Source organism: Podarcis raffonei, chromosome 6 (assembly GCF_027172205.1).
Source record: "Podarcis raffonei isolate rPodRaf1 chromosome 6, rPodRaf1.pri, whole genome shotgun sequence".
In the NCBI taxonomy this organism is placed as follows: Eukaryota; Metazoa; Chordata; class Lepidosauria; order Squamata; family Lacertidae; genus Podarcis; species Podarcis raffonei.
Window position 1 is genome coordinate 6,960,361 of NC_070607.1, and position 25,956 is coordinate 6,986,316.

Consider the following 25,956-nt stretch of genomic DNA (forward strand, 5'->3'; position numbering starts at 1 on the left):
CTGCATATTCTGGGTGCATCCATAAGGCTCTTAGGCTACAGCTGCACCTATAGCTTAAGGTACATTTCTTATTATCACAGTTGAACTTTTTTAACAATAGAAAAACCTCCAGCATGACTTATTACATTTTGTAGTTCTGCAGTGGCCCATAAAGGGTGGCCAGATCTCTGGACAGGAGAGAACACAGAATGCTGCTTTGTCTGCCTTGCTCTTCTTATTGTGCACAAGGGAAATTGGGCTGTTTAGGAAGCAACCAGGGAAGTATTTAAACAAGAGATCAATATGAATTCCCTGGGAGAAGTAAAGAAAAGACTCTTGACCCCACATGGCAGTCTTTGGATTCAAAGTCTGAGTTATTGGTCCGGAAAACTAGCAAATTTTAACGTGGATTTTATGCCTTAAGCCTCACTAGGTTCAGGACGTACCAGAACGTAGATGCAGGGAAGATTATCCTGGCAAGCAGGCTTTCATCTTTCTCTTTCTACAGCAAGTGATTTAAATAAAGGCCCTTCCTTCCACATCCAATTGTAGCCTTAGCAGTGCTTTTGTTCCTTGCTTGCAGACAGCTGAGAGGGGGAAGCAATTTTGAAAGAGAGCTGTTAACTTTGCACGGTTGCAAGGCATGTCAGGAGCACTGTTCTACCCTTTGTAGCCAATACTGGTCTCCGACGGGCCAGTCAACTCTGCACTCTGCAGGCTCTGGTTCTGCCAAGTTCAACCTGCCACATGACAGGCTCTGTCCATTCCTCTTCATACTCTAAACTCTTCTCCTGACCTTCCAGTTGCCTCCAGGCTGCCATTGATCCACCTCTTTCTACCAGCGGAGGCTGGTCCATTAGGGCAATTGGTGCCCTGCCCTGCCAATCAGCTTCCTCCTTCTCGGGCTCAGTGATGTGCTGTAGAACTCAGGAAAATGGGGACAAAACTAGAATTACAGTTGGCACTGCCTGTCATTTATAATAATAATATATTTGTACCCCGCCCATCTTGCTGGGTTTCCCTAGCCACTCTGGGCGGCTTCCAACAAAGATTAAAAATACATTAAAGTGTCACACATTAAAAACTTCCCTGAACAGCCTTGACACGTCTTCTAAATGTTAGGTAGTTGTTTATCTCTTTGACATCTGATGGGAGGGCGTTCCACAGGGCAGGTGCCACCACCGAGAAGGCCCTCTGCCTGGTTCCCTGTAACTTGGCTTCTCGCAATGAGGGAACCGCCAGAAGGCCCTCGGCGCTGGACCTCAGCGTCCGGGCAGAATGATGGGGGTGGAGACGCCTCTTCAGGTATACTGGGTGGAGGCTCTGGCTCCACATACATGCTGGGCGCCCTGCTTTTTCTGCCCCACCCCAATCCCATGGACACCCCTCTCCACTGTTTTCTTGCTCAGTCTATTTCTCTCCTGGCTCCTCCAGCTTTGCCATTGCCAATGGGGCCAGTACTCACCATTACTTGAGAAGAATGGACTGTGGAACTCCTTGTCAAGAGACTGGGAGGCCTCTTTTGCCCCTTCTGACAGCCTGTTGCTGCTGTGCAAAAACATTACAGGCAGGCGCTTAACCTGCCCATCTGTTCTTTTTCATTCCCTTGCCTTGTTCATGGAAGTCTTTTATCTGCTGCCTCTTTTATTTGCTGCCTTTTAATTTTTTTTTATTGTTTAGCAGGATTTAGATCATACACTAGCCTGAGCATCTCTTTGAATGGAAAGGTAGCATCTTCTGTAAATAATAAATAATTTTAACATTTTATCTTAAGCATCACAAATTGCTTTCGAGCTTATCCTTTTCAAAGCTCTTACACATTTTATGAAAACGTCCAAAAGAAGAGCGTCTTTGGATTCTTTTGCTTTTATCTTGTATCCCACCCCTCGAACTGCCCTGAGAGCTTTGGATGAAGGGTGGTAAGTAAAGGTAAAGGGACCCCTGACCATGAGGTCCAGTCGTGACCGACTCTGGGGTTGCGGCGCTCATCTCGCTTTATTGGCCGAGGGAGCCGGCGTGCAGCTTCCGGGTCATGTGGCCAGCATGACTTAAGCCGCTTCTGGCGAACCAGAGCAGCACACGGAAACGCCGTTTACCTTCCCGCTGGAGCGGTGTCTATTTATCTACTTGCACTTTGACGTGCTTTCGAACTGCTAGGTGGGCAGGAGCAGGGACCGAGCAACGGGAGCTCACCCCGTCGCGGGGATTCAAACCACCTTCTGATTGGCAAGCCCTAGGCTCTGTGGTTTAACCCACAGCGCTACCCACGACCCTGAAGTGTGGTATACAAATGTAATAAATAATAATAATATCCAGAGAGAGAACAAGAGAGCTGTACTTCTGTAGGTTTTGGAATAATGTCGCTTTTAAGAAGCTCAGTCCTACGAACAAATGCAAAAGCTGCAGGCCGCATCCTTGCAGAGCCCTGAACTTCGGCTCAAAGCAAAACTCGGAGTGTATAAATACGGAGAGACTCACCTGGCACTACCATTACATATCTATAGGTGCAAGGAGAAAACATTCTTCTTTACCATGGGTGTAGACAGGATTTTGTTGGGGGTGGGGGGGCAGAACCGAGTTATGTGCAACGCAGTTGATCAGATAAAGTTAAATAGCCAGCTGTTCTCTTTGGCGGTATCCTGAGATTGCCGTCGCCCATCTTTTTAGGACCACTTTTGTTTGAGACAGAAGCATCCCATCATTATTATTTTTTGAATTTATATACCGCCCTATAACTGGAGGTCTTGGGGCAGTTCTTTCCCTGGGGAGCTTTAGATAAAGGGCAGTGTAGTCACAGCAATAATAATTAGTAATACTAATAATAATTCTTTTTCAGCCTCCCCCCCCCCTTTTCCTCCTCCTCTAGAGAGCAGCCTTTGCATCGTAATAGTAATAATATTAGTAACAGTAATAATAATAATTCTTTTTCAGCCTCCCCCTCTCCTCCGCCAGAGAGCTGACTTCGCATAATAATAATAATAATAATAATAATAATTCTTTTTCAGCCTCCCCCTTCTCTTCAGAGCGGACTTCAAATAATAATAATAATAATAATAATAATAATAATAATTCTTTTTCAGCCTCCCCCCTTCTCTTCAGAGCGGACTTCGAATAATAATAATAATAATAATAATAATTCTTTTTCAGTCTCCCCCCTTCTCCAGAGAGCGGACTTCGCATAATAATAATAATAATAATAATAATAATTCTTTTTCAGTCTCCCCCCTTCTCCAGAGAGCGGACTTCACATTATTATTATTATTATTATTATTATTATTATTATTATGCCTCCCCCTTCTCTTCAGAGCGGACTTCGAATAATAATAATAATAATAATAATAATAATAATTCTTTTTCAGCATCCCCCCCCCCTTCTCCTCCGGACAGCGGCCTTCGCCTCCTGCCTCGTCGTCCCCAACCTCGAGGTCTTTTCCAACTCCAGCCATCATCTCCCTGGGAGAGAGAAGGGCGCATTCCTGAAGGGCAGCCAGCCCGCTTCCTCCCTCCTCCTCCTCCGCCATCCCTCCCTCCCTTCTCCGGGGTTTCAGGAGCGAGTAGCGGCCTTTCCAGCTTCGCCCCCCTCGGCCTCCCTGCCGGCCCAGTCAAGACCGGCGAGGCCTGGCGCCGCGGCCTAGTCGTGAGCGGGAGCACCGGGCTCGCGTTCCCCGGCATGCCGCTTCTCAGGTCCCAAGGGCGCAGGGGGCTTTGCCTGGCTGGGGAAAGAAGCCGAGTGCTCCTCCCTACATCTTGAGGCCCTGCTTTTTTTTGCGCGCTTTTTGGGCGCCCTCGTTTCCTAAGCGTGTGCTTTTTTAGATATATGTGTGTATATAAAATGATATTTATACGTGCATCTTCTTTGGGCACCCCTGCTCCCTAAGCGTGTGAGATATATATATATATATATATATATATATATATATATATATATATGCATGTACAAAGCGATATTTGTATTGGCATCTTCTCTCATTGGCGCATGAGGTGGTGAGCGAAGTGAGAAGAGGCTCCTGGTTTTCTTCAGGGGATGCTAAGGGCTCAAGAAAAGTCCCTTTTGCCTTTCGGAGCGGCTGCTCCGTCCTTTCAGGTCTTCCGCTGGATCCAGTCGGTGCAAAACTATCTCTCAGGTCTTGGATGGATTTGGGGAGAATGCCTTCGCAGGGCTGCGATTCCTGGACTCAGTTGCGCAGGCTGCAGCCGTGCCCATTTCCCTGTCAAGGAAAGTGAAGGGCAGCCGGCCGGAGAAGGCCTGGTGAGCACAAATCTTCTCCGTCTGCCTCTTTGGATTGCAAATTCCAGGGGGTGCTCTTGTGGGCTTTGCGCTCCCTGGACTTGAATGCATGTGCAAGTAATAGCTTCCTACCGTGGCAGTTACAAATGATGCTCTTGCAGGCTTTGCGCTCCCCGGGCTTGCTTGCTTGCTGACTTCAGTGCATGCGTGAGTAGAGGTTTCCTGTCATGGTACTGCAGTTAGAAATGATGCTCTTGTGGGCTTTGCGCTCCCTAGACTTGAATGCATGCGCAAGTAGAAGCTTCCTACTGTGGCAGTTACAAATGATGCTCTTGCGGGCCATGCGCTCTCCAGGCTTGCTTGCTGATTTCAATGCATGCGTGAGTAGAGGTTTCCTACCATGGTACAGTGGTACATCTGGTTGCAAACGGGATCCGTTCCGGAGGCCCATTCGCAACATGAGCAGAATCCAACCCGCGTCTGCACGTGTCGCGATTCGCTGCTTCTGCGCATGATGTCATTTTGTGTGTGTGCACATGCGCGAGCAGTGAAATCCCGAAGTAACCCTTTCTGGTACTTCCGGGTCGCCACAGGATGCAACCTGAAAACGCTCAACCTGAAGCAAATGCAACATGAGGTATGACTGTACTGTAGTTAGAAATGATGTTCTTGTGGGCTTTGCGCTCCCTAGACTTGAATGCATGTGCAAGTAGAAGCTTCCTACCATGGCAGTTAGAAATGAGGCTGGGGCTCAGATGGAGAAAGTGAGGCAACAGCTGCTGGCTCAAGAATTGGGTTGTGTGCAAGCGAGATGGTGGTTCAGCAAGGCAAGTTGATGGGTCCCGAACCTCAAATGAAGTTGGTTTGAAACCAAGAGCTTGGTCTTGTTTCTCTTTCTACAGCAGTGGCTCTCAAAGGGTGCGGTGTGCCACATTGGTGTGGCAGGAGGACGGGATGGCAAATGTGGAGCATCCATGGTGTGTAGCACCATCTTCTTGCTTTTTTCATTGCAGGGGTGGTTTCTTGGAAGAACTCCCTCCCGGTTTGCTGTGATTAGTGTCCCTGAGCCAGTCTGGGGGCAACTATTAAGTGTTTCAGAACGCCCCCCAGCCAATCACGTCATTTGTTTGTGCGGTGCAGAAACCATGGTTTGTAGCGATGCGTGAACATGGCCATGGTTTCCTCTGTTTTGAATACAAGGATAGCGATCGACTGTAGCTACACGCAGCTTGCATTGGCTTCTGACACATTCTCCGTTAAACCGTGTTGCCCTGTTCTAAATCCAAATTGTGCATAATAGGCAGTGGGACGGTGCAAAAGTAATAAGGAAACCGTTCTTTTCCATGCCTTTGAAAAGAGCGGCATGTACGTGCCTGTTGCCAGGGGCACAGTGCTCCTTTTTCATGCTTGCCTGCTTGTCGCCGCCGGAACAACCCAGTAGTACAGCAGCAAGCGGGAAAAGAAGCTCTTAATTCCATGGCCCCCTCCTTTGCAAACCTTATTCCAACCCGGAGTATATTTCAGATGTTTAAAGCATGCTGTGGACGTTGTTGAGATACCTTTGTTGGAGATGGCTGTGGAAGCTGATAACTGGGAGAGGTGCAGCTGAGAATGTGTGAAGAGGCTGGATATTTAGGAGACTCCCTACCCTAAGGGCCCTGCAGCTCTGTTTTGCCCCCTCCCTCAGTGCTGTAGCATCAAAACTGCAAGTTTCGTAGTACCGTTTTACTTCCTGGCCAGATTATCCATGGATTGAGGAAATCCAAATATAGCAGGTGGAAAGTGTGGATTGCCGCTTGGATGAGGAGGATGTTTTGTAGATGTGACAAAAAAAGAGACACAAAATGTTTCAAATCCACATTAAACTCCAGTGCTGATGAGACCTTATGAAGGGGTGAGTTGCTTTTTGGGGGGTTAATTGTGCCCAAAAGCACCACTCCTGAAGAGCAAGAAAAGTAACTCAGCAAGACCCAAAATTATTCTTCCTCCTACTTACTGTGTTATGATTTTGCTGTGAGCCATTCTCCGAATCAGAGCGTTCTGACTAGAGAAAGAGAGAGAGATCTCTCTCTAGTAGAGAGATCTGCACTATCTGTTATTTCTATGTGATGGAACATGGAAAATTATTCTGTGAATTCCTTACATCTGGAAAGCCAACAGTTGTACTAAGCTCACTGTGACAGCTACTAGTTATGATATAGTAGGGCCTTCTCTATCCCATGATTTTGCCAAAATTAAGGAGGGGAACCAAATTTTTGCTATTGCTTGGAATATCTTTTCTTCCAAAGACTCTCTTTGCTTTTTAAAAAAAGGAAGTTTCTGGGTAGAGTTCACACTGTGTGCGAATCACTTTGCGAAATCTCAGGAATCAAGTGTGGGTCTGAATGAGGTGCAAAACAATCAGGATTGTGTGTGTTGTGATTCTGCAGGCATGCAGTAAAAATGTGCAGTGTGGTCCTACTTGGAATTAAGGGCCATTGAATTCAATGAGACTTGCTCCAAGGTAAATGCATTTAAGATTCCAGCCATGAAATGTGGTATGGGATGCAGAATGGGCCTTTCTGAGGTTCTCTGCTTTCATTTGAAAAACAAGGACTAATAGATATATGCTAATAGATATATGCTTCAAAGAATGGCTGCTTAAAAACCAGAGTGCTGGCTGAATAAATGACCAGGTGGCTATGAGCAGGTCTTCAGTGCCCTGCAAAACTCCTTCCACTTTCATATGACTGAGCAAAACCAGAATATATTAGGCAAAATAATAAAACTGAAGACTAAATTATGTTAAATTGCTGTTTGCTCTATTTACATAATGCATGTAGGCTGTAAGATTCTGCTTTTCTTGACAAAATCTGGATTATGATTTGGGTATGTAGTAAATATGACCCTGGGAGTGACTACAGAGTGGGCCTTTAATTCTCAACCTTCCTGCTTTTCTGTCCCCGAGGTTGGAGAGAACAGAATAAATGGTGTAAAATCAACGAAATTCATAAATTTGCACAATTTAGGCAGGATTTTGTGTGTGCAGAATTTTGGTTATCTTGAATAATTATGGATATTTGAGTGCAGAGCATGAAACCCTCTATCTGGGTCCCTCTTAGGCTGGCCAGATGCAAAAGAGAACAGAGGTATTGCACCTTTGATAATTCCCAATTCTAGACAACTATTAAAGGTGCAGGGGCCCTGTCCTCTTTTAGCCAACCCTGCCCCCTGGTAAGGCCCTTCAGACAATGTTCTCTTGCCCAGCAAGCGTATTGAAACGTCTGTTATTGTTTCCCCCACGAAAAAGGTACCTCACCACCTGGAAGTGGGAGCATGGAAGGGAATTTCGCTACTGAAAAGAGAAGGGCGCTGAACACCTTGAAGCAATGTGTCAGAAATATTCCTAGAGCGAAACAGCCTCCGGAGAACATTGATGATACTGGGGAGCATTGTCTCAACGGGCCATCCTGGGTTCCACTGGGGCTGCTGCGGGATTCAAGCAAGGGCACCTCTGTTCTGGAGTCCAAAGTTAAAGCTCTGAAAGAGAAGAGGAGTGCCGTCCACAGGCAGGCGGAGGTAGCACCCCAGGAGCGGGCTTCTCCCAAAAAGGCCAAGGCCCGGAAAGGGAAGCCGCTGACGGAGCCTGCTCCTCAAGATGCTGTGGTGGAACCTCAGGCCCAGATCCGCACCTACCTGACAGATGTGCTGCTGGACAGCACTGACTACCCACGTCTCAAGCAGGAGGGATCTCAAGGGGCAGTACGTACAAGCCTGCTTGTTGATGAATTTGAACCTCTGAAGGGGTCTAAGGCGGCAGAAGAGCCTGCAAGCATGGGCTGGAGCTCACACGAGGCATTCCAGAGGGTTCCAGGAAGCAACAGGATGGATAAAAGGGGCTCGTCAGGAAACACAAAAAGGGCATCGCAAAATGGCCTCTGTGGGGCCAGCTCCTTAAAGGACCTTTCCTTCAACCAGAAATATTTTGAGGATGCAAACGGCAGAGAAGAGCACCTGGTTCATGGTATGGATTTCGAAAGCGGTCCTTTTCTCCACAAAGATGACGCCTGTGGGGCGGGAACAGCCGGCCGCCTTTGGCGAACCGAGAGCTGGGACAGTCTCTGCAGCGGCGGAAGCAATGCCAGCACCCTGTCCCTGGCAGAGAGAGTGGAGAGGAACCGGTCGATGCTGCAGGAAATGTTGAGCGCGACGCAGTTTAATAGCCATTCCTTGCGGGAGCTGCATACTCTGCGTCGTCACAAGAAGGATGGCCCAGGCCGTGGGAGAGATGGGCCCAGTAACGGTATGTGCAAGCAGGGAGAAGAGGTTTTCAGAAACCGAACAGGATTTGCAACTTGGATGGGTAGTAGTGGGGAGAAATACTGTAAGAGCTCAGAAAGTACCGTATTTTTTGCTCTATAAGACTCACTTTTTCCCTCCTAAAAAGTAAGGTGAAATGTGTGTGCGTCTTATGGAGCAAATACAGGCTGCACAGCTATCCCAGAAGCCAGATCAGCAAGAGGGATTGCTGCTTTCACTGCCCAGCGATCCCTCTTGCTGTTCTGGCTTCTCAGATTCAGAATATTTTTTTTCTTGTTTTCCTCCTCCAAAAACTAGGTCCGTCTTGTGGTCTGGTGCGTCTTATAGAGCGAAAAATACGGTATTGCAAAAAGGGGGGGACCCGCCAGAACTGAATTTCCACCTCCCTCTCCACTTGATCCTTGCTTTTTCCTCCCCCAAACGTCTTGGTCTGATCCTCAGGAGACGCAACCACCCCACCATGTCCCCAGCTTATGCTGTTCTTCCATTCTCTACACCCTGCAATCCATATTACGGCCCCTAGTCCATGTTGATGCCACAGATCCCTTTGCCTTTGGTCTTAAAAAAAGGGAATTGTGGGGATGGGCTAAGATTTTTGTCACGACAACGGCACGTGAGAGGGGGCTGAATAGGTTTAACCTTCCCCCCCCCCGGCAATATCCCAGCAAAAATGTCCCCTTCTCTGCTACTGTTAGGAAGCTTCCTCTGGCGCCAATGGGAACCAGCTTCCCAGGGCTAATAGTAAGCACATACTCTCTCAAGAACGATAAGTCCCAGGGTTCCTCAGTTGCTGCTGGTATTTTCTTTGCACTGGCAGGAGGAGCCTGCAGGTTTTGGCTGCTAGCTGGCAGCAGGAGGGAGGGACAAGTCCCATAATAATCAGGGACACTGAGGTCCCAGGGCAGTAGGAGCCAAGACTATTAATAGGATTTGCAAGCCCAAGCATATATGTGCGTAAATGAGTTAGGCCTCTGGTCTTTGGAGTGCAACAGTCATTACATTTGAGAGGCCAGGAGCAGTTTCTCAAGGACGTTTATCGCCCATGGAATAATTACTATATATGTATGCCATGTCTTGCAGTCAGATCAGGCAGCCAGAAATATACAAAGGGACCTAAAGAATACAAAGAGCCCGTTCTTTTCCCCCACCCAAAAAGCAGACCAGGTATACAAGTTTGTATAAAGCCTAGAGTAGGATGCTTGGGTGATGCAGAATTGGGACACTAAGAGCAGAATTGGGCCCAAATCTTTGGGGGTGAGGAACACTGAATATAAATAGTCTTTTCTCTGTGTGAGATGTGTGTTTTCACACACACCATGCTGCATTTCATGTGGCTAAAGTATACACAATAATAACATGTACTTCTCTTGTCCTGTGTCTACAGAGATTCTGGCAAATGATGTAGACTGGGATTCTGGAGTTTCGTTACAGGATTCTGAAGGCTACCGGTAAGATTTCAGTATCCTCATTCCCCTGCTAAGGCAAGGAGACACAATCCAAAAATGCTGATAGCCATTTCTAACTTGGGACTTCACACTGGAGTTGACTGCATGTTTGCAGCTGTTTGTGTTCCCATTTAATTTGCGGTTCCCCAGATTCTTTTAGGAAAAAGATGTGCTTTAAATGATTGGTTCTAATCCCCACCCTCCAGACTGCTTTAATATTGATGAGGGTCATTGCAGACCACTTAATGATTTTTCTGCCTGTTGCAGCAATTGCAATATGCCATGTTAGATGGTGTACGATTTTTAATAGCATTTTTATAGCTTCTTTCATTTATTATATATTGTATTTTCTAGAATTCAAATTGTAATGCAATAAAATACGAAGGAAGAAATAAAAATACAATTAAAAGTCGGTGCGAACATATGGATATTCCATCTCCCATCTTCAACCACAAATCCACAGACGTGCCACAGACCGTACTTTGGGAACCGCTGCTTCAAATTACGCTGTGGATGCGACAAGAGAGTGGTTTGCTTAAAGGCCATCGTAGTTGGTTTGTTGCTGAAAATAACATTACCGCCCCCCGGGCAAAACATCTGGGAAATTTTGAACTGAAATTACACAAGGGGCTTCTGCACATCACCGGGGGAGTGTTTTCTCTGTAAAACAGCAGTCGGCTTCATTGTGCTCTGCTGCTCCTTCCGAAAAACCTCAGCAGAGCAAGATGCGAGCCTCCGTGTGTGCGTCGCGAGGTGTGCAGGCTGCAGTGAAAGAGTTAAGCTCAGGCCAGCTGAAGTGAGTCTGTGAGCGGATTAAAATAATCACGAAGATTAGGGTGAAGACCAATAGGGGAAGGGTTTGAGCGAGAGGCATGTTGAATGTGCAGAGAGAAATGGGTCACATGGTGAAACAGTGAAAGCTTTAAGATGGTGGACCACCCACCCACCCCTTTCCTTTTCTAGTGTGGCAGTGCTCAGAAGATGGGAAGGGATAAAGAAAACCATTGCAGGCCGATGTTTGGCGCACCAGCAGCGATGCATGGAGTGGGTAGGGGGCTTTGGACTCAGCACAGCGTTAGAGGGTGGTACCAGCAGATCCAGCACAGGCTTTAGACGAAGGGCTGTCGCTCAGAGCTGGAGTAGCTGTGTTGCAGGCATGAGATTGTTCCACGCCACCCCAGGATCCCCAAGCGGCGCAAGATTCCAGGGGTTGCAGGTGCCGTTACCAGAGTCTGTGCTCCCTTTGGAGACCACGAGGCACAGCAGAGACTGTGGTGTCTTGATGATATGTGGTTTAATTTATACATAGATACAACTGCACCTAGATGGAGGGATTGCCGGCTATTCACATCCTATGAGGTCTGGTTTCTGCATTAAGGGCAGCTTTGGATGAAAGGACTGCAAAAAGCCATCCTCTGGGTCTCTTTGTTCCAGCCTGCTATCCCTAGCTCATGTGGAGCGCTGACCCTCCTCCTCCTCATTCCTAACCAACTCCAAGGACCTCCCAACAACCTGTGCCATTCAAAGTTGAAACCCTAAACCACTGGTGGTTTCCTGGACAGGCCACCGGTGGCCTTTGTCCCCTCCTAATGGCCCATCTGCCTGAGCTGGCTTAGCTTGTTAGCATAAGTAAATCCAGGGGTGTTCCACGTTTGGCAAAATTTAACCAAACCTTGATTAATTCTAGCCCTCCCCCCCAACTCATAACATCATTCCAGGTTCAATCCCTGGCATCTCCAGATATGTCTGAAAGAAGCAGGACTGGGAGAGAATTGGATCCAACGTGCTGGACAGCTGCTGTCAGTCAGTAGACCAGAGCTTTCCAAACTGTGTGTCTCAACACGTTAGTGTGCCAGCTGCAGTGTAAGTGTGATGCGCAAACGCTCCCTGCGCTCCTCCCAGGGCTGGAAAGGGGTCGGTTTCAGCATCTTGGGCTTGCCGATCAGAAGGTCGGCGGTTCGAATCCCCGCAACAGGGTGAGCTCCCGTTGTTCTGTCCCAGCTTCTGCCAACCTAGCAGTTCAAAAGCACACCAGTGCAAGTAGATAAATAGGTGCCGCTGCGGCGGGAAGGTTAATAGCATTTCCATGTGCTCTGGCACTTGACACGGTGTCCCGTTGCGCCAGAAGCAGTTCAGTCCTGCTGGCCACATGACCCAGAAAGCTGTGGACAAACGCCGACTCCCTTGGCCTGAAAGCGAGATGAGCGCCACAACCCCATAGTCGCCTTTGACTGGGCTTAACAGTCCAGGGGTCCTTTACATCCCCCCCCCTTTACTGTGTTGCTAAATGATGCATGTCTAAAAAGTGTGTCACCAACGTGAAAAGTTTGGAAGGCTCTGCAGTGGACCATTGGTCTTCAGCTGGTGGGTCACTGCCTGATCTAAGGTGTGTCCCAACAGCAGCACTGTATCACTTTTAAAAATTAAGAAATTGGTCCCCAAATGCATGCTCTGTCTAATGGCGAGTCCTGGGTTTGAAAAAAAAGGTGAACACTGATATAGACAGTCCTGAACTACATGGACCAAGAATCTAACTGAATATAAAGCAGCTTCTTATCCCATCTGGTGTAGTAGCTGTAGTCCCACATTTGCAGGGCAATCCTAATGATGTTTAAAAAGGTAAAGGTACCCCTGCCCGTACGGGCCAGTCTTGACAGACTCTAGGGTTGTGCGCCCATCTCACTCAAGAGGCCGGGGGCCAGCGCTGTCCACAGACACTTCCGGGTCACGTGGCCAGCGTGACAAGCTGCATCTGGCGAGCCAGCGCAGCACACGGAACGCCGTTTACCTTCCCGCTGGTAAGCGGTCCCTATTTATCTACTTGCACCCGAAGGTGCTTTCGAACTGCTAGGTTGGCAGGCGCTGGGACCGAACGACAGGAGCGCACCCCACCGCGGGGATTCGAACCGTCGACCATGCGATCGGCAAGTCCTAGGCACTGAGGTTTTACCCACAGCGCCACCCATGTCCCTTTAAATGATGTAAATGATGTTTACTCAGAAGTAAATTTGACGGTGCTTACTCCCTAGTCAGGGTGAGTAGGGTTGTATATCTATATTGCTCAGTCCTGCTCGACCTGGAAGCTCACTATTAATATTGCGTCAGCCACCGCTTCTCTGCTTATGTCTGCTATGCAAGGATGTTGCAAAGATAAAGCAGATTGAAAGAAACCCATGGACACCACTCTGAGTTCTTGAAGGAAGGGCAGAATACTAATATCTGTTTAAGAACAAACCCATCATTTTTGCTTTTTCTGGATCTGTAATTATTCTCTGTATGGTTTTTATTGTGTTATAAATCACTTTGGGACGCCTCGTGGGAAGCTGTTCATTAAATAAATAAAGACTGGTGCAAGTCAGTATTTATCGAGCAACACAATACCCTTTTCAGGGGAACAATTAAAACAAAACATCTAGGCATGTAGAGTGTGCTCCCTTGCTTTTTTTTGTGGGAGTGGGTGAGATTACTTCCTGAAGCGAGAAGATCCTTGGCCTCAAAACTCATTGGGCAAATGCTCCCTGGATTGTCTTGTTTGTTTGTTTGTTTGCCCTTTTCTTTAAACCAGAGTGTCTCCGTGAGTCTTGAGGTGACATACTTTGGGAATGTGGAAGCAATTTCGTAGAGAAGTCCTATTGCCCATTATATGGATGTTAGCTTCTTAGTCTTGCCCTGATCTGTGGGGAAACTCAGTTCTTCAGGTTTATTTGGCGCAGGTGTGCTTGGAAGGCCAGAGCTGGCCCCTGGTAACACAACTAGTGCTGTATTCAGAAGATATGAATTTGCCAGTTGTGGGCACCTGCAGGATGCCTTTGACATCATATGTGCTAGAGAGCTATCTATCTATCTATCTCATCATAATCAATCTCTGTGTTTCTTGGTTTTTAACAATGTATATTCTTCCACTCCAGTGTTTTGGGTACTGCAAAGCCTCCCAATTCTTTTAAAAATGTGCATGCAAGACTGCTTGGGGCTCTCTTCGGTGGGGATGGGGGGGCAATTTTTAAGGAACTACCAAGTACATCTTTTTACTTGCTGTCATATGTAATTGAACGGCTTCTTTTAGTCTGGAATGTACAAATTTCAGCCTTAAATGCTTTGACCTCCCTGCAGCTTTTCATCCTAGCTGCGTGTCTAGAAATCGGTTTTGAGGTGGATGTTACCAAGCTGGCTATATCTTGACCTAAAAGATGCCACCTAGTGTGAACTCAGGCAGCTGCAGGGGACCTAAACCCAGCCTCCATGAGTGTGTTGCCTCCCCACCACACTGCTGCCACCGTCACTGTAAAACCACTCTTAATCCTTGTTATTTTTTTCCTAATCCTCCGCTGCTTCCTTGCTCCCTGCTGCTTTGCCTGCAGGGCCTTTGTTCCCAACCAGGAGCTGGAGCTGAGTCCCAGGCATGAACAGGCCAAGCAACTGCTGCAGAGAGCTCGCATGAAGGCCAGGACGAACCCGCTCCGAGCAAGCCATAACATCCTGCCGACTGCCCCTCAGGAAAGGAGGTAAGGCCAGTGATTTATCCTGCTCTGGGCCTGGGAGGCAGATCAGGGAAGAGGGCAGGAAGGAAGGATCTGTACTGCGTTTCCTGTCCGCAGCCCTCCATTCCACCTTTTGCATTTCTTGCCTTTTCATCTTTCATACTTGTAAACCGCTTGTGCTGTTCGCATCTATAGTTCTCCACTCCCAAAATTCAATACACTGCCAACCGTGTACCTGTCCGCTGCGCTTATTGAATACATTTGTACCTAGTGCTAGGGGATTTTCTGTCAGCCACCCCCCATTGGAGAAGCTATATTGTCTATCTTACTTCATCTCATCAAGGTGTTAGCACATACTGCCTAGTCTAAAACTATGGTCGGAGTGAGGTGCTATGCCAACTAATCAAGGAGAGCACCCCAGGAATTATAATGTGTGTTGATTCTGGACCAGGAAAACAACAACAATGTATGTGATGAAAAACATAACTTTGGATTGAGATGCAAACATTTGATGGAGTGAAATCATCGATTCTATTAATTGCAGTCACACCATTGATATGACTTTGTTGTTGTTGTTCAGTCGTGTCCGACTCTTCGTGACCCCATGGACCAGAGCACGCCAGGCACTCCTGTCTTCCGCTGCCTCCCGCAGTTTAGTCAAACTCATGCTGGTAGCTTCGAGAACACTGTCCAACCATCTCGTCCTCTGTCATCCCCTTCTCCTTATGCCCTCCATCTTTCCCAACATCAGGGTCTTTTCCAGGGAGTCTTTTCTTCTCATGAGGTGGCCCAAGTATTGGAGCCTCAGCTTCACGATCTGATTGATATGACTTAGGCATCCATAATTACCAAAACAGGGACTAGCTGGTTCCTGTAGAGAAATATAGTCATGAATATAAACATAAGAACATATTATATGGCAAATTCACTTGACCGAACTTTTTAGAATAAGATTTAGGGGGAAAACGATAAGCACCGTTGTGACAGCTAAAAGGTCTTTCAGCATAGGAGGGGAAACATAACTTGACATGGGTGTTTACAAAATGTGTGGCAAGCTGCTGGATCTCATGGGAAACTGAATTCCTGGTCACTGTGCTGTGAAACTGTTGTTTAATGCTAAACAAACCAGTGTGCTGATCTTTTGTTGTGCAACAGATGAGGGTATCGCTCACTCTCACATGGCCAGCACACCAAAGATTATTGTAAGCGCTAGTGGAACACATTCTCCATACCCTATGCCAAGCACACTGGCAGCTTATGCAGAGTTATTGAATCTGGAGGATTATGTTGATTTTATTTCATGACAACAAGAGAGGCGCCAGCTATAAGATCTTTGCATCGAGGCACACTTGTGGTGTTTGCTGAACAATATCAAACATCGTCTCTAGAGAAAAATGAAAACATAACCTCCACCAGCAAACTTTCCCCTGTCTCTTGCATTGTTGCTCTATATTCTGCCCTTCCTCCTATGCTCTGCAGGAAAAGAAAGCACTTTTAATATAAATAGCACAGGTGCTCCAGATCCCATAGAAAATGATCACATGGATCTAACAAGCGTACGTGACTGCCGGCTGGGTGTCTTGGCCTAACTGAAATCTGACTTGGAGATGTAGCCACTCCTAAGACCAAGGCTAGCATGTAAGGAGAGCACTTGAAGTTTTTCCTATAGCTGTAGGGAACTAGAATAAATCAAGGAGTCAGCGGGGGCCTGACATCAGCAAGTCCTCTTTAACAGCGCCATCTGGTTACTTGTGCAGTTGCTGTGTGTTGAGCATGAGTTGCTGAGTTATCCAGTCCCGAGCCACCCTTGATTTTAAAAGAGTAAATCCATCTCGCCGATTTGCCGACACGTGCTTTTTTTGTCTTAAGCCTTGAGGCTCTGAAGCCATTGGCTTTGCAGAAAACAAGCCTGTTGGTCAATCTTAACCGGTTCCTTGGATCTTCCCCTCATTCAGTACACATCCATAACCTCTGAGCGGCCCTTCCTGCTAGAATGAGAATGCAGCTGCAGAGAGTATTGGCACAGCATTGGGATCCTGGTGAAGGAGTTGCCAGGTTCAATGTCCGTGTGATAATTGCAAGGCAGTCAGGATACATTTATCTTGCTGAACGGATCTTGGAAGAAAGGAGATAAGCTTAGGCCATTGTTTCTCAAACTTGGGTCCCCAGCTATTGTTGGACTACAACTCCCATCATCCCTGACCACTGGTCCTGCTAACTAGGGATGATGGGAGCTGTAGTCCAGCAACAGCTGGGAACCCAAGTTTGAGAAACACTGCTGCAAGTAGAGAAGTTACAAGTACCACCTTGGTAAGCGTCCTAGGTGCTCTTTAAGCCAAGTGGTGCCCTCTGCTCAGCATTTGGAGGCAGCTGAGTCAGAGGTAAGGATGATCAATGTGAGCAGGCCCACAGTCTTACTCTGTCTGTTGTGTGCCTCAGGGATGGCTGCGGGATCTCTGCTGCAGACGCAAAGAACTTTGCTCTGAAGGATGGAGACCCCCACGCCGGCGGCAACCTGAGCGACTCGTCCAGCGGGGAATCCAGCAGCGAGCAGCAAAGGAAGCGAGGGCCGTCCCCGTCCCGAGTGCGTTTCGAGGATGAGTCTGCGCGAGATGCCGAGGTCCGCTACTTGGAGCGCCTGCAGCTGCGTCAGAAGCGGGTGTTGGATTCCGTCCTCCTGTCTCTGGGCCGCGGCCCGCTGGCCTCCAAACCGGACCTTTCGGATTACATCAACGGTGAGCTTCACCGCAAAGAGAGCGGCGGTGGCGGTGGCAGCAAACCCGGCTGGGAACAGCAAGGCAGCAGGGGGCGCTCCGAGAAGAGGAAGCCTTTGGTGGTCAACGAGGAAGGCAAGTGCAGCGCATGCGGGTCTTACGTCAGGAATCTGGCAGCCAGTCAGAACCCAGATACCGGAGCAAAGCAGACTGCGAAGAGCGTGCATCAGTCTTGCAACATCCCCCGAGAGGGCAAGGAGCTAGTTCGGGCCAGTGAAAGCAAAGAGCTCAATTCTACCCAGGAGGACTCGCGAACCAGGGCTTTGGGTCCCAAAGGAACTCCGCTGTGGATCCTTCCTTCCCGCCAGCGTGTTTACACAGAGTGCATCAAGGAGACGTACATAGGGGAAGTGACTTGCATAGATGAGGTGGATTCTGCTCTGGACAGCACCACGGATACATCGGACAGCTACAGGACGGACAGCGAGGAGGCTGGCGCCAGCAGCCAACGGTCAGTGGTCAAAAGCTCCCGGCACGGTGGGCCTGGTCCGGATCCCAGGCCGTTTTCCCCTTCAGAGGGGGAAGCCAAGAGCAGGAAGGCCAGCGGGGAGAGGCCCAGAGCAGATGGCAGCTGCCGTGCTACTGGAGGGGAAATTGAATCGAGCGCTAATCAAGCCAACGACTGTTCCTTGAAGGGGGCCTCTGAAGTCAGAGATCAGGTGACCAAAATGGCAGCCGGTCAGGCAGAAGCCTTTCCCAGAAGCAGCCAGCCGGTAGATCTGTATCAACTGGTGAAGAAAGGCAGGATGCAGGAACATCCAAAGCTGTCCAAGGCCCCATTAAAGCAATCCGCACCCTCCTCCCACCCTCAGCAGTTGCCTTCCCATCTGGTCCCCGATGGTGCCGCAGACTCCGTGAACAAGAAGCCGGTGGAAACTTCCAACCGAACTCGTAGGCCAACGAACAATTTAAGTCAAGCCAAGCAAGAGCAGGGCCCTTCCCAGCAGCTAACTGAAGAAATGAGTGCCGGCTACAACTTTGCTTACCGAATTCCTGCGCCGCCCACCACTGGAAAAGCCCACCCTTCCCCTATGCCTTACAGGAGGGCTGCTCTGAGCGGCAGCCACAAGCTCACTAGCCAGGATCCTGGGCGGGTGGACCAAGCCAATGAACTATCAATTTACTCGGCCTCCCCTAATAGCTTCCAGAATGTGTGTGTGTCTGGACAGGAGGAGGAGAGTGGGCATCAGAGTCCAAAGATGCTCTCCAAGAACCAGCTCCTGGCCTTGTCCACCAACAACTGCAACAACACATATGCCAAGCACGAGCCCAAAACCTTAGTGACTGCTACAGTGAAGAGCAGAGAGGAGCAGCTCCAGGAGAGACAGAAGCTGGGAAAAAATCAAGGTAAGAGGTAATGTTGTCCCTTAGACAACTGTAGGGAGGGCATCATGGTAGGCCGTCCAGCAAGGCAGTTCAGAATTTGTACTCCAGATAATTTGTGCAAGTAAGATTTATTCATTCAGAGTTATTGAACTTGCATGGATTTGCTTATTTTGCATGCCTGACCCTGACTGTGAATACAGTATTTAAGTTTTTCCGCAAATTTTGATTAAGGGTACCTTTAGGGTGGGTGAAAAGGAGTCAAGAGCTAAGCAAAGGGGGGGAAGCATTCTCCACAAACTTCCTTTTAAAGCAACCTAAATTTTGGTGCTCATCACAGGATCTTGCAGCAGCAAATTTCGAGGTTTAATAAGGTGGCATGCGCATAAGAAAAAAACCCGTGGTGCCTTTGTGGGTATTTCCTCTTGCTTTCCAAATCTGCTGTTGCAACCAGGACTAGAAAGCCTATTTTCAGGGGCAGGGAATGTGGAGACGCCCAAGATGCTGTCCCAAACTGGGCACCTGTGAATTGCAGAAGATCACCTGTTTTAGCGGACGAGGAATGCAGATGAATTACCTGTTTCAGCATTAAAACATAGTTCCAGTTACCAAGCAGTTACAAAACACCTGAATAGTAGTTATGATTTCTTTTATATGAAAAAGAGCCAATAAACACCTTGGTTTCCAGGTGTCAGTTGGAAATTTAAGTAGATCTTAGCATGCCTGAAAAGATAGGTTTTTCTCAAAAATTACCAGGCTTTAATTAAGTTTAGTCACATGTCACATAACAGAGACAGTTTCTGGAAAACCCCATTTTCCACTAGATACAAATTCCTCACATCTTGATGCTTGTTCTTCCCTAGTTCTTTCAGAGAATTCTCCAAAAAAGCTTTTAGCAGGCTCATTCTTTCCAAGTAATTCCCTGCAGATGTTTTTTGCTCCTCCAGAGGAGCTAAATGAGCCCTATTCAGCAGTCACAGCTGCTGAATGATGTCGTGCTGTTGATGTAGCTTGTGTATCGTTTTTGTGGACATCATAGTTGCCAAACTGCAGTGATGTGCCTGTTGCACATAACTTCTGCTTCTACTGGAGATGTGCTTTAGTCAGACCTTAGCATGAGGGTGATGGAAAGCACAAAGTTTGGTCACTGAAAATGTAATCGTTCAGACTTCTCTTCATGATTCAGAACCTTACTTTCCCCCTGCTCCGTCTTTAACCCATTTCTGCAAAACCTGTTTATTTAACTTAAAAGGTTAAAAGTCATTACGTCCTCACAAGCAATTGCAGTTGGGGTGTAAGGAGTGAAGCAAAGAATTTGCAGGATTCTCAGCATCCTCACCAAACTACAAGCTTTGGGGGGTGCATGGGGGAAGAGATGGCTGTCAGATAGTACAAAACTTAAGTGTGTAAGGGTAAGATGTACCCTTAGATTTCCAAAGCCAGATTCCTACTCTAGCCTGGGCAGCATCTGATATGAGATTGGGGTGGGGGGGAGAGAACCACGTTTCTTAATAAATAAGAATATGCCCAGGCACATTAGCTGATGGTGCAAGTCCACCCCCAGGGTGTGTGTCTGTTTTCTTAAAGCAGAGGCCATTGGAAGTGTCTGTGTTGTTGCAACAGGTCCACTGTCTTCTGCCGCCCCTGGTGTTCCCCCTATTGCTGCCAATGCCATCACTTCTGCTGCCATTAGTATCTCACCAACAAGGGAGGAGACCAACTTGACAACCTCAGCTCCGCCAATCCGTAGGGAAGCTCCAGCTGCCGAGGCTCCAAAGACAAAGCCATCGAGTGCAGCCCAGTGGTGAGTAAACATGCCCTGCTGCACATTGCCATGAAGCAATGGGCTTGGGGGGCAGCCGTTAGATAAGCCTTTTCTAAAGTCAGGACCCGCAAGGGGCCTCTGGCGGCTTGCACCTCCGTTCCGGAATTTCCTTTTGTTCTGATGGAGAACTAGCCACAGCTCAGATCTGATAGCACAAGACCTTTCTTCAAACTGGTGATGTGGCCAAATAGTGTTTCATCAGTGCATTGGGAGGGTTTTTCTTACTTTCCTTGAAGTTGCAAGAAAGGAGATTCCGACTAAACCTCAGGAAGAACTTTCTGATGGTAAGAGCTGTTCGACAGTGGGACGGTCTCCCTTGGGAAGTGGTGGACTCTCCTTCCTTGGAGGTTTTTAAGCAGAGGTTGGATGGCCACCTGCCATGGATGATTTAGTCGAGATTCCTGCATCGCAGGGGGCTGGACCAGATGGCACTCAAAGTCCCTTTAAAAAAAAAGGGTAAAGGACCCCTGACAGTTAATTCCAGTCGCAAACGATTCTGGGGTGGCGGCACTCATCTTGTTTTACTGGCCAAGGGAGCCGGCCTTTGTCCGCAGACAGTTTTTCCGGGTCATGTGGCCAACATGACTAAGCCACTTCTGGCAAAACCAGAGCAGTGCATGGAAACGCCATTTACCTTCCCGCCGGAGCGGTACCTATTTGTCTATTTGCACTGGTGTGCTTTCGAACTGCTAGGTTGGCAGGAGCTGGGACCGAGCAATGGGAGCTCACCCCGTCATGGGGATTCGAACCACCGACCTCCTGATCAGCAAGCCCTAGGCTCAGTGGTTTAGACCACAGCGCCACCCACATGAGAGGGTCCCTTACAGCTTGACAATTGTATGATTCTTTGAATAAAATGCCAGCTCTTCCACTCCTTCAGTGCTGCAACCTTTCCTTCATCCAGATGCAGCCAGGTGCCCTTTTCTCTCTCAGCCTGGGCTGTTCTCTCTCGCTGCCAGTTAGCAAAGCCCTGTGGCGCTGCCAGCTGGCTCTAGACCTTGCCACTCTCCCTGCTGCTTTTGCCCTCTCACTCCCCACCCCCACCCACCCCTCAAATCCGCCTTGGCCTGCTTCTCCCTCCCAGCCAAAATCTCCAGACAGCTGTTGCTATGGTTACCTTTCTGAATCAACGGAAATTTAAGGCTTTTCCATCTTACCCAGGGATTATATCGGAAATGCTGTAATGGCGCACAGTATTGTTTTCTCCAGTAGAAAGTTTTTAGTGAAGTACAGTTTCATACCAGCCAAATTTAGCAGAGTAAACTGTTGGGCACAATTCAGTTAACGTTGTTATCTAGTTATTTGACATGGTGAGTAAAGTAATTGGATCATATGCAAACTTCACGTAGCGTTTGCTAGAAGCATGGTGGTTTTTAAGTGACTGCCGTGGGTGCTTTCCTTCCCCTCGATTTAAAACATCATTGCATTGTGGAATCGCAGAGTTGGAAGGGACCACGAAAATCATCTAGTCTAACCCCCTACAATGCAGGAATCTTTTGCCCAACATGGGACTTGAACACACAACCCTGAGGTTCTCTAGAAAAGGGGAGGTTATGTCTGATAAGTGAGGGGTGGCCATCCCTACACATGCCCACGCCCACACAAACATGCACACACTGCCACCTGTCCTAACGCTCGCTTTTTTTGCTAGTCTGTAGGCTATAACAGCCAGATCTCAAAAATCTGTATGCATTCTTGAAAGCCCCGGGTTTGGGCACACCCTGATAAGAAAACAGAATCCTTGGCAGGATACAGCAGCTCGTTTTTCAGCCGCAGACAAAGTCAATGGGGTACAGGAGAGGTAGAAGAATTCTGAAGCCGGAATGGGGAGAAGTAGGAAGAGCACATAGAACATGGATTGGTAGGTTATGGTGTCTCTCTGTCCTGGATCTTGTGGACCTCCCTCAGGGTCTGTAATAAGATGCATCCCTTCCGCTCCCTCCCCTCCCCAGTTTCTGTGGCTCTTGGGCTTGGCAATCAGAAGGTCGGATGTTCAAATCCCTGTGACGGAGTGAGCTCCCGTTGCTCTATCCCAGCTCCTGCCAACTAGCAGTTTGAAAGCACACCAGTGCAAGTAGATAAATAGGTACCAGTGCAGCGGGAAGGTAAACAGCGTTTCCATTCGCTCTGGTTTCCGTCGCATTGTTCCGTTGCAGCAGAAGCGGTTTAGTCCTGCTGGCCACATGACCCAGAAAACTGTCTGTGGACAAACGCCAGTTACCTTGGCCTGAAAGCGAGATGAGCGCCACAGCCCCATAGTTGCCTTTGCCTTACCTGTGGCTGCATATCCATGTAAACTTTTCCACGAAGCTTAAATATGTGTTGTTGCAATTTATGCCGTGCTACTCCTGCCTCTTGTTTCCTTTCTCCTTTTCTCTCTTCCGTCTCTATTGTCAAAATGACCATAAGCTTTTGGGGTTCTCTCGTCTTTGCTTACCTAACCCTGTAAAGTTTCATCCATACCGATGCGGCTATAGAGATAATAGAGTCCTGTGGCCACAATAAAAAGAACCTCTGCTATAGGGCAGATAAGTGTGCCAAACTGCCTTCTGATCCCAGCATGTGCATTGGGTTTTCTTGAAGAGGTCCCAGGGACATGGCGGTGGGGTGGGCCTATGCATACCCCGCTCACACGAAAGGTTATTCAACAGCCTGCTAATGGTTACAGTTTTGCATAATAACTTTTTTTAGAAAAAATCCTTTCATCATCATCATCATCATTTTTAGTTTGTATACCGTCTTTCTATCTTACAATACTCAAGGCGGTTTACAAGCTGAAGAAACAAAAATGTACATCTTATAACAATGCAATACAAAAATGTGATAATAAAACATAACTTTAAAATAGGCAACCTACATTAAAAAGTAACATTCAACAATCATTAGAATAGTATTAAATAATAACAACAACATATAAAAGTTAAACAGAAATCCATTCAACAGTTACAATAAATAATTTCTAAACTATAATCAATAAAACAATGGCAAGCCACAGTACATAAAATAATACAATACAAATTGAGAAGCAGAGACTAGAGGGTGGGGCAAGGCAGGTGGAAGGAGGCCTTGCCGGACGAAGTCTCTCCCCTCACAGTTCTTCCTCCAGGACCAGCTCCCTTATGAGGAGTCGCAAGAGAAGGCTTGATACGGTTACCCGGACAAATGAGATTTCCTGGTTAGCATTCAAACACAGAAACATTTGCCTTCAAACCAGCTTGCTTGCTTCTAGGCGCTGGGGAGTTTCCTCAGAAGTGACTCTACACATGAGGGGACCTAGGGGGTCTTTGTAAGTTGGCCCCCACCGAGGGCGCAGGCCCAGGGGAGCACAAAAATCACGTCTCTCCACTCTGGCTCCGAGTGGCTAGGTGGGAACCTAGCAGAGGCAGGAAGGCAGGCAGAGGGATGACAGAGGAGGAGGAGTTGGGGCAAGCAGAGCAGACCAGACCCCGACACAGAGGAAGTCGCTGGCAGAGCACAAAAGGCGATGAAAAGCAAAACTTTTGAGTTTCTGGTCTGTAATCCCTCCGGGCTTTGGAGGCTCTGATACAGTTCCTTGCCTCGGGTGCAAGGGAGCCTAGATATGCCTCTGGTTCTACAGGAGGGGATCCACCAAGTTCAAAATGCTTTTATTCTCGCTTCTCATGTTGCTTTCATAAAGGCGCCCATACCCACGTTTCACAAGGCACACTTCCTCATGCTTAGAAATGGAATGTGCGTGGCGGGTGTGGACGAGACGAGACACACATACAGTTTGAAGGGAATGCCGCTCCAAGTTTCTGAAGTTCAATTTCGTTTTAAACTTGTTAACTCATTAAGTGCATCATGCGGCCCTAACCGTTTGGCCAGAAGAATGCGCAGAATGAGGAGCAAGCCAGGTGCAACGTTTTGCGTAAGCAATTAATATGCATTTACTTAAAAGAAAACAGAGGCTGCTGGGAAGCAAGCAAAATTTGGACCACTGTAAGTTTGAAAGGTTTTAAAAAAACCTTTTCTCCCCGTCTCCCCTCCCCCTCTGCCCCCCCTGCTGTTAGCCATGGAAGAAAGATGCCATTGGGACAGGTGAGGCAGCATCTGTCAGGAGGTGGCTGTATCTGACAGGGCCCCTCTTCTCGGAGGAAGACAGTATTGCCTGGTGAATTGAGGATTGTGGGCTTTTGCCTGCTGCTAAGGGTTTGCTAAGGGACGCAGGTGGCGCTGTGGGTTAAAGCACAGAGCCTAGGACTTGCCAATCAGAAGGTTGGCGGTTCGAATCCCCGCGACGGGGTGAGCTCCTGTTGCTCGGTCCCTGCTCCTGCCAACCTAGCAGTTCGAAAGCACGTCAAAGTGCAAGTAGATAAATAGGTACCGCTCCGGTGGGAAGGTAAACGGCGTTTCCATGCGCTGCTCTGGTTCGCCAGAAGTGGCTTAGTCATGCTGGCCACACGACCCGGAAGCTGTATGCCGGCTCCCTCGGCCAGTAAAGCGAGGTGAGCGCTGCAACCCCAGAGTCGGTCACAACTGGACCTAATGGTCAGGGGTCCCTTTACCTTTAAGGGTTTGTTACGAAGGCCCCTTGCATTTGGAGATGGTCTCTGTAGAAGCTGTGATTTCCTGTGGGTCTTTGTCTGGTAGACTCATGAGAACCAATGTGCCCATTCATTATTACTATTTTAAAAGTATGAGACTCCATTCCGCCAGTCTTCAGCCACTTTAGGCTTTGTGTGCATATTGGCATTTTGAGTGTTGAAAGAAAAACTGCTGTATGGGCATGATAATTTGGCTTAACTTTCTGCCTGGTGAACTTAGGGGGTTTGTTGTTGTTGTTTTGTGCTTTTAAAATTGGAGAGCTCCTAAACCAGGGGACACAATTTAATGTTAGTGAGGAAGACTGGGGAGAAGACAAGGGCAACCAGTGTTCAAAGACCTATATTTCTACAAGTTCAAAAATAAATTGGGGCGGTTGGAAGAGCACGTGGCTGTGAACTGAGCACACATTTAAAACATGTGTGTCCCTCTCCCCCAAGGAATCCTGGAAACTGTAGTTTACTCCCCCAGCTATCATTCCCAGCACCCTTAAGCAAACTACAGTTCTCTGGGTTCCTTGGGGAGAGTGAGTGTGCTTTAAATGTGCTTAGGGTGTGCACAGCCTATCTTTAAGAGCACATGTTCCAATTCTCTTCTTTCATAAGGTCAGTCTCCCACACTTTTTACCCAAAAGGATTTATGTCTTTGGCTTCACACCAAATACCCATTGTACCAATCAGTGTGCAGATTGGTTGGCCACAGATATAGGTGCTGTCATCATTGCGCGAGAAATAAGAGATGGGATGGGAGATAGACTGCATCCCTCGCCCTCCTTCCATGATGGTCCTTGATTCGGGTATAAAGTCCCCTGCCTGCAGTCTCAAATTGCATGCAGGAACATACTAATTTCATGAAGCTGAGCATCTAAGGGGGGAAAGGCTGTGGTCACAGAGTGGCGTCATTCCGTTCCTTGGCCCCTCTGCAACAAAAGCCCTGAAAGCCCTTCGAAATGTGCAGTTTTAGAATGGAACTGCCCAAGGGAACTGCACTCCAGGCCTTTTCGATCTCTGCAATGTACCATGTGACAGCTGTGCAGATTAGC

At 47.9% G+C, this 25,956-nt stretch overlaps 1 protein-coding gene across 3 annotated transcripts in view; it reads left to right on the plus strand.

The window, feature by feature from the left end:
* KIAA1614 (KIAA1614 ortholog) overlaps positions 1-25,956 on the plus strand; it is a 37,952-nt gene that overhangs the window by 2,996 nt on the left and 9,000 nt on the right. Inside the window, exons 2-7 of one of the 3 annotated variants that reach the window (XM_053391322.1) lie at positions 4,064-4,228; positions 7,497-8,489; positions 9,891-9,954; positions 14,310-14,453; positions 16,869-18,550; positions 20,150-20,330. In XM_053391322.1, the coding sequence (XP_053247297.1) occupies positions 7,523-8,489; positions 9,891-9,954; positions 14,310-14,453; positions 16,869-18,550; positions 20,150-20,330 (3,038 nt within the window). In that variant the 5' untranslated portion in view covers positions 4,064-4,228; positions 7,497-7,522. Of the gene's footprint in view, positions 1-3,564; positions 4,229-7,496; positions 8,490-9,890; positions 9,955-14,309; positions 14,454-16,868; positions 18,551-20,149; positions 20,331-25,956 lie in introns of those variants that run through there. The other 2 variants (XM_053391321.1, XM_053391323.1) reach the window with 2 other exon arrangements.